Source organism: Pagrus pagrus (assembly GCF_965226575.1).
Source record: "Pagrus pagrus genome assembly, chromosome: 2".
In the NCBI taxonomy this organism is placed as follows: Eukaryota; Metazoa; Chordata; class Actinopteri; order Spariformes; family Sparidae; genus Pagrus; species Pagrus pagrus.
The window spans coordinates 23,276,333-23,292,509 of NC_140186.1; the positions used below are offsets into that span (position 1 = coordinate 23,276,333).

Genomic DNA, 16,177 nt, shown 5'->3' on the forward strand with positions numbered 1-16,177 from the left:
CTGCTGTGGGTTAATTGTTACTCATTGTGTTGCAGGGAAGCTGACAGGAAGTCAATCCCATGGTGTCATTATTTAGAACTTGTACTGCGGCCGCTGTGATCTTTGTCTCTCTTGGATCTACACCAACTGGCTTCAAATGTCAGGCACAATATTTCTATGTTAAGACTGGAGATCCAAATTGGCAGCGAGAGGCAACACGTCATTACCCAAAAATCACAACATGCTCATGTTACCAACCTGGCAGGTCTGACATGTCTGAGAGAAGGGAGAGGCAAAAGATCTTGTGTTGATGTGAACTCATTCTGAAATTCCTTAGTGGTGCGTACACAAGGACGCGGCAACAGTCAAGATCGAGTGTTAGCGAGCAAAAAACCTCATGATCGGAGTTCTTTAAAAGCCATGGTTTGACATTTTGGTAAAAAAATTTGTGTTCGTTCTTGTCGGTAGTGAGATAATAAGACTGACACCACTCTTTGTGTTAGGTGAAGAGCTACAACCTGGAGGGTATTAGCTTAGCTTAGCTTAGCATGAAGAGTTTGGAGGACAGCCGAACATGCTCGACTTCTAGTGTATGAAAATACCCAGATCTTCTGTGCACACAAGAAATTTCCACCGACCGAGCTGGCTAACTTCCAGTTTAGCGCCCCTCTATCTTGAATAGAGATAATATGATTTAATCATGCGGCTCTTCATGACCTTCCAAATGGTATTGGACCAAATGGCTCATATCATGATAGTGAAACAAGTCGTTTCGCAGGGGTTGTGATGCTCCAAAAATATATCCACTGTCTTACAGACGGTTCTTTCACAAAAAGTGTTTTGGGCTGCAGTGTCAAGTGACGATGAGCTACACAAACTGGCTTCAAAGCCGGGTCCCCTGGGGGCTTAGGGTCGTCCTCTTCCATGCAGTCTGCCATGTTTTTACAGTAGCCCAAAATGGACGTGGAAGCTGGACGCTTTTCACGCTTTTAGATGCCAGGGAAGGTTCTCCTACACGCTTGCAAGAGGAAGAGTGTTCAGTTGGTTGCAACCTTACCACTGGATGCCACAAAATCCTACAAACTTGTCCTTTAATGCTAAGCTACCCATTTCTTGAATCAAGCTCAACATACAGACATGAGTGGTATTGGTTTTCCTGTCTCACTCTCTGCAACAAAGCAAATAAACGTCTTTCCAAAAATGTGAATCTATTCCTTACAACTTGATTCTCATATTATACTGAAACTAAATATAATATGTGGAAGGCAAGAAATTATAAGATATAACTTTATGCTTTGAAAAGGAGTAATGTAAAACGAGTACATGAGTGCTTTGAAGCTTTGCTCCATCACCTCTGGTGGCGAAGGATGAGTTTTCAAAACCAGCAGCAGAAAGTAGTTTCATTGATTCAGAGTTTTAACATGAAAAATCATTAGTGCAGTACAAACTTATAGCACAGGTCAGTAGTTTAGTTTCTGCATATTCAGCTCTTAGTCCATTTAATTTGCACTCCTATGCACACACACTCAAACACACATTAGATCATAAAGACACACAGCAAGGCAGTGAAGATCATTCTGAAAACGTCTCTCTCTCTCTCTGAGTGAGTGATACCTTCTTTAGCTGGAGTGCTTTGCGGGGACTGGGTGAGAGACAGAGACTGAGAGAGAGTGGAGCCATCGTCGGAGGTTAGATCGTGCTCTCCATCTGCAGGGAGGGTGAGGAGGGGATGGGGGGGGTCAAAGCAGGGTGAGGGATGGATGAGAGGATTGCAGGGTGGTGTAGAGGATTGAAGTAGTGGGATGACAGCAGGGGTGAGTGGGATGAGAGGTGGGTGGGGGCAGGATTTGGGATGAAGGGTCAGAAGCGGGGTAGGGGTGGGGGAGTGGGAAGGAGGAGGGAGTTTGAGAGATTAGTGGTAACACACACATGTTAGAATCAGGCCATGCACAGCTGCTTTCCACAAAATTTCCAAAATCCTTGTCTGCTGATCATCAGGCTCTCGGAGCGCCATGACTCCCTTGTTATCCGCTTGTCCTGGGGGCTGAGCGCGCACTGTAACATTTTGTCGTGCCTTAATATCCTCACGGTGCCCTGAACTGTAACTTAAGGGCTGCAGGCTGGATTCCAGAACATACTAACACACAAGTGGCTGAAATTTAGGTCATTTATTAGCTCTTGATAACAAATTTTCAAATAAATGTTATCATATTCAAGCACTTTTACATGAAGGAAGGAGGCGATTTACATTATGAGCTGGGGCTGGGCGTACTAAGTGTATATTTAAACTTAAATGCATTATGACGATATTGTTCACCGAAAACCACCCAAAACATAATTTGTACCCATCCACTGAGCATCAGTGATACTGGTGAGGTGAGCCACAGCCACAGTCTGACAAGAGATACAGAAGTGTCTGCTGTCGTACCACCAGACTACAGAACAGCTTCTTTTCTCATCTTCCGCACTTTAATACGCATAATAGTTTATTTTTGTGACTTATTATATATGAATCCGTCTATATCATGTCGTTACACAACCTTGTTGTAAAACCATAATCATGCCTCAGAGTAATGACTTTTATTGCCCATCATATCCTTACTTTGCTGAAGAGAACATTGAGTTTTTATTATCTATTATATCATCAGTTATTTTTAATTATCCAAGAGCTTTCTGGCTAAAACTAATCGAGCATGTGACTTTCTACGTGATAACAGCTTGCAGCAGCTTTTAAAACAACTCTTGGGACAGTACAGTAAATGTTACAGTGCAGCTCCGCATTGGTGGCCTCATTAGTTTTAAACACTGATTAGTGTGAATGAATGACATTCCCATATCGGTTCCACACATTCATTAGCACATTTAGGGTTACACATTCAGTTGGCGTCGCAGTTGTTCACAGCTTATTCATACCAAGCATATAGAACGTGTTTGCATAACAGCCTGGTCTGTACATTGAAGGTGCTCTATGTGTTCGTATGTGTTGAGAAGTTGAGATTTGAGGAGTGAACTCAAAGTCAGTGCACTTTACACACTGCAATATGGACTTAACAATTTTGACATTAAACATTTTTAGTTTGCAAATTAAATATACGGAGTGGAATGGACACGGCTCATCACAGGCTAAACCTGTAAGTGTGTGTGTGTGTGTGTGTGTGTGTGTGTGTGTGGCATATATCAGGTCATTACAGACGGTCTCCAGCTTGCATCCAGATTGGCCACCGGGGATTCGTGGGGCTGTGGGGGCAACACTGTCATAGCAACGGGCTCCGCTCATGTGGCGGGTGTGAAGACCTGCTGTCTGTTCGGTCTGTCATGTTAGTCATATCAGTCCATCATAAATGTGCACACACACACACACACACATGCGTACATACAGTGACACTTGCACCATGTTTCAAAGGCACATGAGAGCATTTGGAAGATCCTATAAACATTCATGAACACGTGTGTATGCTGATGTACACACACGTACAGAAACATACACATTAATCTGGTGCAGGAGGGGGACTAGTGGACGACCCCCCTCTTCACTATCCGTTCTCTATTGATTTCTCCCCGGCCTCTCTGAAAGGCAGTAGGACAGAGGGCTAATATGATTAGCATTGACTGTCCTGTGTGAGAGGTTAACGCAGATGAAGGCAGCAGTAGGGCCCGTGAGGACAATCCCTCATGCTGAAAGGTATATATGTGTGTGTTGTGTATATGTGATACAGCAGGCAGCGTGTTAGAATATGCCTGTCCACCGGGATCGCTGCTAAGGCAACAGCCCTACAGATCCGGGATTATATGGATGTTTATTAACAACAAGCCTGCTGGGAGAGCAGGTAACAAACTGAGAATGTACAGAAATCAATCTGTAAGACAAGATTTGAAGAAGAGGAGGAGGAGGAGAAGGAGGGACAGATTTGCAAGTTTTAAGAAATCCTGCTCAGTTTGAAATCTGCTCCAGCTGTTTTAGCCGATTCTGAGCACTTGAAAATGTCAGACAGTGCTTGTTAACAACGTAGACAGGCTCCAGCAGGACATGCCCGCATCTGGCTGTTAGGGTCTTGTCTTTTCTACAGTTGAAGGACGAATGAAAAGCTCACGGAGCACACTGGGAAGAAGACTAATACAGTTAGAAGCAGGGAACTAATAGTTTGAGACTTCAAGGTCAGATCCAACATGTTTTACTCTCAGTGTGTATGTCAGGGATACAAACTAGAGCTGAACTCATATTGAACATTTGAGGTTTATACCAATATTGAGGAATAACAGAAATCATGCAAAGGTGCATCAGACAATATTATTTTATACTGTTTGACTTTGTTTATATGTGGCGGACCCTGCCACCTTTCTAGCTTCAAACAGTGTTCTGGGACCGTATTTTCCTCTGAGAACAGCTTGTTTATTCACTTATGGACAATATAAATATTTCTGAGTGTGTATTATTACCTCATTAATATTGTAAATATACAACTCAGAGTTTGAATTTCTTCTTCAAAACTACATAGTGCTCCTTTAAAGAAATGTTTTTTACATGGAAAACCTCAGATTTTCTTATTTCAACACTGTTTGACTTTGAAATGTTATGGGGGAAAGGGAGATGGGGACTCCATTGTTAATGTAATTGCATTTAAAATTAATAAATTGTGTTGCCAAAATAAAGATGACTTTATCAGTAAATGTGATTATAATGTAACTATTATAATTAACTCTAAATCCAATTACAATATATGCGACTTAATAAAAATGAAGGTAAAAGTATCTCATAAAAATGCTCCCTATAAATCATTTATTGCTGCAATTTACTGCACCACAATTGATTTCTGGCAACATACACACCGATATCTGTGATAAGCTGATATTGGCTGATGACATCAGTCCCGCAGAGACATCAGCAGGCTCGAATACAAACTGCCAAAAATGAGAGAACACATCTTTGAAGATAAACGTGCTGCTTTCTCAAATCTAGTGACAAATCTTGTTGGCTCCAACTAATCTCTTCCTGTGTGCTTTCAAACAGATTGATTATTGATTGATTGTTTTTAAACCCGCTCAATAATATGTTGTTAAACCAACTCTCACAGATTGGTAGGTTTGTTTGCTGCTCACACTGAGGGACGGGCCTTTGGCTTGGAGTACAAGTCACCGTGCATGTGTGTGTGTGTGTGTGTGTGTGTGTGTGTGTGTGTGTAGTCCATATGTCTCTCAGTGTGACTGGGCTCTTGTGGTGTTCGCAAGTTGAGTGAATCCAGGATCAAGTCCACACAGCTATGAGCACTCATTAATTCAGGGACTGGGTGTGTAAGAGTTTGCATGTTTGTTTAAGTGTGTGTATTTATGCGAGTGTGTGCGCGCGTGTGTGTCGTACCACTGAGGCCCAGTTGCCTCCTCTCCACGTTCTTGCGGTACTCGACCATGTCCTTCTCTGACAGCTCACTGAAGGGGTTGGGAGGCAGGGGAGCCATCTGCTCATCCTCTGTGGGCACGTATGGCTGGGGAGGAGACAGGGAGAGGGGTGAGCATGGGAGCACAAGCACACACACACACACACACACACACACACACACACAACCCACACACACAGCAACTGTAAGGAGGTGCATGCACACAATCTCTAAAATGCAAAAAACAAAGTATGCACACACACACACACACACACACACACACACACACACACACACACACACACTAACTGATGTACAGGCAAACATTTTTTCTTTTGTCTTTCTCTCTTACACACACACACACACACACACACACACACACACACACACACAACCGAAAAAAAACCTCACACCCACTTTGTCTTCACAATCCTTCATTACAACATGACTAAGGCTGCTCACATTAAGATGAAAGTGTCGACCACATCACACAGAACCCTTCTAACCACGAGCTCGACACAGAAACTCTCAACCAATTAGTGCGCAAAACCCCAACATCTTCTTAACAGACTCTGGAAAACACAAACTCCAAAATGCAGACACTTCACACTTGGTGCACCATCAAACTCACAAAACATGTCACAAGCATGCACACAAAAACACACATTTCACAGATGTGTTTAGATTCTCCTGTGGAAATATGTCCTACAAACCGTCATGCTCCGACATGAACTTTGTGCACAAATAAAACTGGTGAGAATTCGTTTCAAAGGTTGGTGTCTGAAAACACAGCACTAATAAACACATGCAATGATTTCTGCTCTGAAAGGACAAAAAGGTGTCAAACAAATCCACAAACAACAAGTGTCAAAGAAAAACAACAACACTGCAAACAGGAACAGTAAGAAAACACTTGTAGATATTTACCAGAACGTTTATCTGCACCTGATTCTTCAAGACAAGAACCCAACCACAAAACCATCAGCATCAACACGTCTCAATCTGATCATACCTTCATCTTTCTTATGTATTCTTGATTGTCTGCTTCATTATTTCTCTTGATGACTTTGTACAACTATCAACATACTCGAGGTTCCTTTTGCTTTAGAATAATGTGCTCACTTGGCTCCACCTAGTGGTCGAGATGTGTCATTAATCTGTCTGTGCCCGTATACAACAATGGGACCTGGACACAGGTGTTTTCACTTGTTCGACTGATTAAATCTCTTCTCATCACTGTGTGGGTGTTTGTAGACTGTGTTTGTATGAAATCTCCTTTACTACTTGTTTTGTTGTGTTTGCACCTTCATCATCTTTCTTATTTCACAAAGTTTGGTGCGATCAGGTCATTTCCAAAATGTAAATTTCATTCATTTCTGTAAACATATTCCTGGTGTCAGAGAACTCTGTTAACTGAATCTCTTTAAGCATGAAACAAACAATTATTAGTTTAAAGTAGAGCCCGACTAACACATCAGTTAGCCAATCACAAATATATCCATATCAGCCTGTATGTTATCAATAACGCCAACTTGAAGAGTTTTAAAAATCACAATGCTTAGGTTGATATATAATTATTAACTTCCAAATAAAGTTTTGTTTTTCAGCGCATTGTTGTCCTTTCAGACAACAAAAGTGTATTGTATATATTCTTCCTCTGTTATCTATCTCTGTCTGTTTGATCACCACATTGGAGCGATAGCTACAAAAACTGTGTGTATATCAGCTGATATATCGATATCGGAATTCTTTACACCCCAATGTCGGTATCAGCACAGACCCAAAAACTGCATATCGCTCGAGCTCTAGTTCAAAGCAGTCTACATTAATTCAAGTATTTTTTCTGGGACTAACATTTGTAGTTTTTTTTAACTGGCCAACAGAAGACATAAGATGATTTGATGCACAGCTACAGTGAAGTTTAGGACTGCAACTAACCATTATTTTCATTGTCAATTAATCTTTCGATCAGTTTTTCCCAAAGCCCGAGATGACGTCATCAAATGTCTACTTTTGCCTAAACTCAAGGATATTCAATTTACTGTCACAGAGAGGTAAAGAATCTATAAAATATCAACATATCCGAGCTAAAATCAGAGAATTTTGATTTTTTTCTTAAAACATTGAATTTAGATTTTGTAAAATTCATAAGTTCTGAACATGAGGGAGTAAATTCTCACCCGTCGCGGTACATCATCAGGGATGCCTGCAAGGGCATGAGAGCGCGGCCCCGACGTCATCACATCAAACCGGTTCTGCTCTCTGATCTGTGATAGGACAAAACACAAAAGGATGTCATAAGGAAGCAGGAAGAGCTTACTTTGAATTATTCAAAACTCCAGTCAAAACAATTCAGAGCTTAAACGTTAATGACTGAATGTTAAACTTTGTACACGTGTTTAATTCCCTATCTTACAGGATGTTCATATACTTCCTTTATTCTTTACTCATATCATATTTCAGCTCATTCACCTAAATACTGATCACTGACTTAAATTCTTACTGTCCTCATCTTAATATTATAGCAACTTAAGGCCTCTGTCAAAACTCTTACTCAATCTAAACATCAGTGCCAGATGACGCTACAACTTTACATTTAACGATCTTTCTTAGACTCACTTTGTTCCTCTTCTGCAGCACCTCAGTGGGGTCTGTGTTGAGAGGGACAAACTGATTGGGGTCCTCGATCCGGATTGGGGTTCCCGTCTCCTCCGCCTTCATCCACTGCAGGGGGAAGGCAGGTAAAAGCAGATGAGATTAAAACTGTCTGCTCAAAATAACAACGACCTCACACTGTGAATATATGTAAGACTCTATTGTGATTCTATCTGTCAGCTAAATGGCTCAAAGTCAACATCAACCACTTTGTGTAAATTCACTCAATATGAATTTATTTTTAAAATGTGTATTGTTTACACTTTACAGAAGCATTTGACCTTTACATAAATGTATTTATTGGTCATTGTTGCTTTCTATATAGAAGTATTTTTTCTCCTACTTACATGTACATGATAGTTTGATGTTTAATTTCCCTGTCTTTGTTCAACTTTGTTGTCCTTGTTTAGCTGTATGTCTACTTCTATAGATGTATTTCTATTGGAACTTTGTGTAACACTGAGCGCAAATTAATAGTGTAAACAATAAAGCGGTTTCTGATCCAGTGCAGCTGGACTTAAAATGAATGTAGTTCTCTGTTCAGCCTGTAGATGGCGGTCTAGTATCAGTTTTTAAACACTAGTTTACAACTGCAGCCTCAAACAAACAGCAAACGAACTGGATATCACCAGGCTATGATGTGCATCTGTCTCCTCATGTTTAGCTTCATGATATAAATCTATATTTACATGTTCACAGACAAACGTGATTAAAACCTTCCAGAAGTGTTTTATATTTTTCAAGAAGATATAAAGTTCAGCTTCATACATTCAGATATCAGTACAAAGAATGACATCTTAAATCATGTTTTTCACATCAACACACACACTCGGCTCACCGTGGTTGTCCGGCTGTTGTAGCGCTCCTCTCCGCCCTCCACGCTGACCTTGGTGTAGCTGTTGGGCGAGTTGAGCCAGCGCGTCTTCTCCCTCTGCTGCCGCTGCTGGAGGAACTTGAAGGGCAGCCGTGTGGCACCGCTGTCGGTGTCCTCCGCGAACATAAACGCTGTGACCGTGGCGGGGATCTCCACCTCGCTCTTGTGCCTCGGCTTCTCCCGCACGATTGGGTGCCTGTAGGCATGACCTGTCCTGTAGCCCTGCAGCAGGAAACAAGATCACACATAAGGTTTGTTTTGGTTGATATGAAGTGATTTGATTTGTTCTGCTCCTTCATCCACTCCTTCAACCGCTATGGAGTCCTGTTTACCCAGTGAGAATCATTCAATGGTCTTGGATCGAAGCTAACATCATTAAAAACTGTAAAGAGAATGTTTTTAATTCAGTTTGTTGTTTTTTACACCAAAAGAGATCAATTTGAACCATATTTGTGACAGAATTGAGTATTCATTCTGTGACTTTCTCTTCCTGTAAGGCTGGATGAGCTGCCAGTTTCACATTTAGTCACATGAAAAAGAAAGAGCAACAGTGTTGGGACCACAGGGTTTCTGGCAGCACAGAGGACAGAGTCAGAGAGACATTTCCTGTCTGACCCTTTCTCTCTCGACTCTCTCCCTCAATCCCCCCTTTCCCCTCTCCCTCTCTCTCTCTCTCCCATTCCTTTTCATCCTCATCTTCGCTTTTCTCTCACACTCCCATTTCCCCTTCTGTCTCTCTGTAGCTGAACTCTCACTTGATCCTGAGGACTTTTCGGACATTTTTCCACACTTGGCCCGACAGCGAAGTTCTGTTCTTTTTCCTTTCTGTCTGTTTCTATTCATCTCAGTTTCACAGTCAAAGTTACCCTTTCAACTTGACTTGACCTCCTTTTTTTGTCCGGTCAGCTGGGCCGCCATGCAACATCTGCAACATCCCGTCTCACATTTTTTACGCACTCAAATCAGGAAGTTCTCTGTATTTGTATACTGGTTGTCAAAATGGATGGAGATTCTCACCCTCATTCTCATCACTTTGTCTGGGTGTTGTAAGGAAACAAAGAGCTTATTTGACACAAATGCTGTGTTTTCTGAGGTGTGAGAGACAAAAAGGATGGCATCGAGAGGGAAGAGAGCAGAGGAAGAGAGAAGGAAGGGGAGAAAAGTGTGGGACAGAAACAGAAACACTGGGGAGACAGACGATAAGAGAAGCAAAGACAGAAAAAGAGCATAAAAAGAGACTTGTTGTCTTTGCATTTTCTGTTATTACAGTTTAGGTTTCAGCAGGGGGCGCTCTTTTCTAACTCTGCACATAGCTACCCAGTCCCTACCAGCATCATAAAACAAAGGAGAGGATTTCTCTGAGGGAGGAAACATCAGTGCGTCAAAAGCGTTTATCAATCAATGACAAAGAAAAGCCAAACAAACATTTCGTTACATGAAAAACACACATATCATCTCTTCAAATGAAGAAAAAAACAAGCTTTCAGAAGGCTGCAGCGTGCAGATCCCAGAGAGGACAAGAAATCTTTAAAGTACTCTTATCATGTATTTTTTATATTTGCCTCTGAGCTAATTTGTGCAACGTAAACACACAGAACTGAAGTAAAATTGAAGGTTAAGTGTTTCGATCATGCCTCGTCATTTAATGAGCCTGAGGCATTATGATAAGCAGATGTGTGTTCTTTCCTACCAGTGTGTTTGTGTACAAATCCTCTGATGTCTGTGGACTCACCAGGTTATCCAGCATCCTCATCAGAGACTCAAACTCCAGCTCGCCAATCTTCCACTTGTACTGTCCAGCCATGTTGACTGCAGCCGCCGTGGCCACGTCGAACACTCGTGATTTGTATTTCTGCGGGTCCAGCACTATGAGGTTGTCCACGCCGCCGGCACACGATATAGCATTCACCTAAAAATCACAAATAAAGAGAGGGATAAACGGAGGGAGAAGCATGTGAGCCTCCACTGACTGATGGCTTATGCAACACAGAATAGACTGAAAGGCCGTTCTATCACCAAACATCTGCAGCATTAGATCATCCACCTAAAATGAGAATCGGCGTATTCTCATTTTAGGACAGACTTCCTGACTGCTTTCCACGCACGAGAAAGGCGTAATTTACCAAAACCAAAATGAGATACCCCTCAATCTAAAGCTGCCACGGCACCATGGGATATACAGTACATGGCAACAAACATGGTTGGGGGATTTATTTATAGAAATTAAGCTGGGCTTTGCAGGATGGATTAATGTTTTCTTTTGCTTGACCGGGGAGAGTCAATCAGGAGATTTGGTATGTCTATTACAGCGAGGGACACAACAACATCTCTAAAATCCTCCGCTCAAGTGAACACAAAGACACGCAAGAACCCAGCAGCAGAGAAAACCCACACATGACAACGACTTCAAGCGTTGATTCATTATGACATCTGTCAAAGCTCTGCCACTGTGCAACACAAGTGATGACGTGTGATCATCTGTTAGTGGATATTGTAACAATATTTTTTTCATACAGCTGAACTGTTGATGTTTAGGTCAGTTACATGTATGTTAAGTTTGGATTTGTAGGCTACTGATAGCACTTCAAACATTTATAAAACTGTTTATCCATTTAGCTTTAGCAAACGGTTAGATAATCTAACTATTCAACCCATTAATGAATTTCTTTTAGCTAATTATTTCAACCATTCATCGATTACATTTTGCCAACTATTAAATCAGTTGAGCTTTAGGCTATCTTACTATAAGCCCTCTGACAACTGTAAATGTAACCTACTGCAAGCGGGACGGATGACAGAATTCATCAATGTCTTATCGGCAAAGGTTTTAAAGATACAATCAGCCGATAATCAATACTGAATAATTAATCATTCACTTCTCCTGCCTGACCTAGATCTCCTGAAATCCCCTCTGCCTTCTCTACTGGCTCAGGAAAGAAAAAGGAAGAACACCCTTCTCTGGACTCACATCAACAACAACACGTCAGCCTGTTACTCCCCTCATCAAACCTCTAATGGCCTGACTGAAAGACTGTTTGGCCAGCATCTTCAACAAAGCAAGAGATTAGGATTTATAGAGTGTTGTCAAAAAAGTGAGAGTGGAGAAATGTGAAAATGGCTGTGGAGAGATTAGCTTTAGTGGGAAAGCTGCCGCCCTGCTGGTCTAATTCATGCAAAGGGGAAGGGGAGTGGTGCTGGAATTTGCTGGGTACCCAAAACAGTAGCAGTGTGCCAGTTTGAGTGCGCTGGTGTGTGTGTGTGTACCTGGATTTCACAGGCGTACTGGGCATTGTAGATGTAGTGAAAGGCCTCTTCGACGGTCTCCCCGAGAGCAACCACGCCGTGATTCCTCAGCACTAAAACCTGTAACACACGCACAAAGAGAAACTGTGAGTAGGAGCAGCACAACAGTCCGATCAAGGAGTCTTCAGAGTCTGTTTGGCTGACTTGCTTCAGTTGTGATTGTACAATAATGTGCCCTTTAATAAAAGCGGAACCACCAAAATATTTCTGATTCCATTTATCAACAAGGGTTGGGCTGCTAGACGACGACAGCAGGACCTGAAACAACACAGCAGCGATGGAAATTCCCCTGAATTCTGCATTTGAGCCAATTTAAATTCTGTAGATATACGATCATTTCAAAAAAGCCAAGAGCAAGGCACTTACATGGGGAAGCACATGCAGACATAGAAAGCAGGAGGTGCACAAGTCAACCAACACGCCGCTGATATTTCAAGAGGATACTGGTGGGTTTGACTGTCTTGCTACTGTTTCCTATTCCAAGTACACCACACCCTGATAATTAGCCCATTTCTCTTTTTTGACTGCAAGGACAAGGAGTAAAAACATCCCTTCCTTGAGAATGTTGAAAATACCTTTCAAGATATAGCGTCCACACATCACAGGCGTAGCCATTGTTCGAATGTTCACTTCTTCACATATCTTTTCATTTATTAAAGTCGCTGCATCTCGACAAGAAATAGCTAAGCACCAACCTCCTTGTAAAACTTGAGAACATGTGTCGTTTTTACACTTCAGCGAAATACAATGTGTTAATTAACTTGCTGCTCATCTAGTGGACTGAGGACTGCCCAGCTGGAAGACCTTGCTCGGCAGCGGTTAGTCCTCTTGGTTTTCCTACCTTCGTCGTAGGCCCCAGGGCCTTCTGCAGCTCTCTGCGCTCCTCCTGGTCGTCCAGGCTGCCCTGGTAGTTGTAGTAGGCGATATCACCCAGGATCAATGCCTCCTGGGAGATGGGCAGGATGCCACACTTCATAGATGACACCTAGAGCAGGAGAAAGGTGACAAGAAGGCAGCAGAGGCATGTGAGCGATAAGAAGCTTTGACAGCGTTACAGCTGTTTTATTCATCTGAGTCTGCAGCTGACATTTCTCGTAACGCCTCTGTGTGAAGAGTACTTTGAAACTCCTTCTCTATTGACAGCAGATATAAGAATCTTTGTTGCACATCAACCACTTCCCATAACAGTGTCTATTTACAGATATGTATGCTTTTTCAGGTGAGGTGCGATACGTAATGCAAGTCAATTTTTGCGGGGCCAGTTTAAAAACCTTCCAGTGTAACCTGAACTTACAGCAGCCGTGGCAGGAGTGTGCACATGTATGACGCAGCGGATGTCTGGACGTATGGAGTAGATGGCAGCGTGTGGGCTGAAACCCACGGGGTCGATCTTCAGGTTGGTGGAGCCCTGTTCGATCACATCCCCGATGATGTTGACCTTCACCTGGGGAAACAAGGCGAGGAGGAAAAGTCAGTGGATGCTTCATACTTCAGGCTCTCACACACACGCTGAACAAGCTTTCTGAGAGCTTGACAGCAGCCTCTTCTCGATGGCTCTCCTGAGAATGGAGGGGATATGAACATGATGAGGCCAGAAGAGAGCAGAGGGAGACATACTGTAAAGCTAACCATGCCCAGATCAGTGTAATCAAATATACCGAGGCACTAAAGCACATCCAGAGACTGACACATAACACACACAGAGCTGGTAACATGCCAACATTAACCAAGAAGACATGAACACAAGTCAGAATCAATGAGCGTGACGACAGCAATCACATTATCAACGATTCCTCCTCGCTGTCCGCTCCTCTCCATCAAATGAATTGGAGCATTACCAGGACACATAATGTAGTTGGGGAGTGGACATGACGTCCTCTACTATGACAACTTAATTACCAGCCAGTTAGCAGTTATTAGATTACAGGACAGGAGAGAAGAGAAGAGAGGAGAAGAGCGATGGCCAGAATGATGGAGGTAGAGACCTGGAGGGAAGAGAGTTGGATAACCAGAGAAAATGAGAGGATAAGGAGACGGAGACTGAGCGAAGACGAGGCCGACTGCAGATGTCAGTCCTCGCTGTAAAACCTAATACCAAACACATCTTTGCCTGCAGACCTTTAACAGAATTACCATCACCGTAACCACATGTTGTTCTGTGATGCAAACCAGAACCTACAGGCTCACATTTCTCCTCCACAACACAACGCCCAAGTGTGTGTTATCACAACAGGAAAGGACATCCATCATCCAGTCTGAGGCTAATGAAATACACCCAGTACAACATGTACGGGTCTCATATTTTACTTACGTGCTGCACTTTGCTCCTTCCTCGAGGAAAACTGTGTTCCAGAAGTAAAATATGAAGCAGAGGACATACCAGAGAAGGGGTGCTGCAGAGAAAGGACTGTGTGCAGCCCAATAGGCTACCCTCACCAGCCTCCTTAAAACAAAAAAGGTCCAATGGGAACCAAAATGTTGAATTAGAAATAATTGGTCCGTCCAAATAAGACATTTCTGTGAAGACCTTTGCTGGCTCACAATTTTATCTGAACCTTATCACTCATACCAATAAACATCACAATGTTAAGAGCTTTCCATTTGCTTTGGGTTTGGTAAAGTGATCTACATTTTTTACAGTTATCTGCAAATACAGACATTATTTAAGTTGCATTTAAACTAGAATGGCACTCAGAAAAGCACAATGCTTGGCGGAAGGACCAACAGTCCCTTTTTGTAATGACTTAGAGATACCGGATATCTAAATATGCCTGAATTTTTTCATCAAGATCCATTAATTATTAACAAAAAGGGGTCAAATCTAGCGATGTCATAGAAAGTGAGAAAGAATTCCCAGATCTGCCCCTTTATCCAGATCTACACTAAAAGTTACTGCGGTCTATTCTGGGCTGAGACCAATCTGCCAGCCAAGCTTCGTGGAGATCCATTCAGTAGTTTTTGTGTAATCCTGCTCACAAACCAACAAACCAACCTAAAAACCAATAGACACATTTTACACATTAAAGCGTGTTTGCAGGTCTTTGGGAGTGCTGCTGCATATGTGAAAAAAGCCTTTTGTGGCTCCAGAAGAAGCTGCATGTAATCTGATAAACTGCCTCCAGTGATGTCACTCAGTGGCTAAGTTGCATCGTGGGTAATATCAACAGCATGCCAAACTAAATCATTAGTGTGAAACATATCTATATTCAGCAAACTATAAAGCAAGGAATCTATGTCTGTCCGTCTTTGGTTCGCAAATCTCAAGAACCGTTCATCCGATCTACTTCACACTTGGCAGGTTTGTGGATAAGGACCTGAGGAAGGGCAGTGCCGAATTTGGTGCAATTTGGACAAACTACACTTTTACAATATTAAGAATGTTTGAATAAACAGGGAACTCGGCCGATACCAGAGGCCAAGCAATTGAGCAGGCACATTTTGAACAGGCACTGCACAAATTTTTTTTCTGGCACTGATCTAGAAAAATATTGATGAATTAAAACACCAGGGTGGAGTCAACAGCTTGCTGGTGATCTCTGGGTCAACTCAGGCTGAAAACCCCCTGAGACACATCCTCTGTGGTGCTCTGCCTGTTAACAGCTGTATGGATGCTTGGATGGATTACTGTCTATTGATCTTTCACCCAGCAGAGGAAAGTGAATGGCACCAGCCGAGCGTAACTAACTACCGCCATCTTTGTCTCTCCACAAACCAGCTGTCAGGCGAATCGATCATCGATTGGTTCACACATCACATGTTCAGTACTGTATTAGTTCGCCCTGTCACGTCCTTCAAAGTGCAGCAGCCCGTCAGTCAAAGCCGCCTCACTGCTGAGGGGCCCTTCTGACAAACATAGCACTTCTAATTATACAAAGATGCCGAAGGACGTGTCAGAAAGAATCTGAAATGTGACACGGCTGGTTGGAAAACAGATGATAAAGAGTCCGGGAGAGCTGGGCCTGAGGAAGAAGTGTGTGGAAACTGAAAGCGGAAC

The 16,177-nt window shown here is 42.5% G+C and overlaps 1 protein-coding gene across 6 annotated transcripts in view; it reads right to left on the reverse strand.

Moving 5' to 3' along the window:
• The window catches only part of add3a (adducin 3 (gamma) a), a 112,311-nt gene that overhangs the window by 3,878 nt on the left and 92,256 nt on the right, over positions 1 to 16,177 (reverse strand). For 4 of the 6 annotated variants that reach the window (XM_084366895.1, XM_084366894.1, XM_084366892.1 and 1 more), the window contains 10 exons: positions 13,478 to 13,627; positions 13,025 to 13,168; positions 12,145 to 12,243; positions 10,613 to 10,789; positions 8,845 to 9,102; positions 7,971 to 8,075; positions 7,532 to 7,618; positions 6,279 to 6,302; positions 5,336 to 5,459; positions 1,594 to 1,686 (listed from right to left, as the gene is read on the reverse strand). In XM_084366895.1, the coding sequence (XP_084223021.1) occupies positions 1,594 to 1,686; positions 5,336 to 5,459; positions 6,279 to 6,302; positions 7,532 to 7,618; positions 7,971 to 8,075; positions 8,845 to 9,102; positions 10,613 to 10,789; positions 12,145 to 12,243; positions 13,025 to 13,168; positions 13,478 to 13,627 (1,261 nt within the window). The remainder of the gene's footprint in view (positions 1 to 1,593; positions 1,687 to 5,335; positions 5,460 to 6,278; positions 6,303 to 7,531; positions 7,619 to 7,970; positions 8,076 to 8,844; positions 9,103 to 10,612; positions 10,790 to 12,144; positions 12,244 to 13,024; positions 13,169 to 13,477; positions 13,628 to 16,177) is intronic. The other 2 variants (XM_084366897.1, XM_084366896.1) reach the window with 2 other exon arrangements.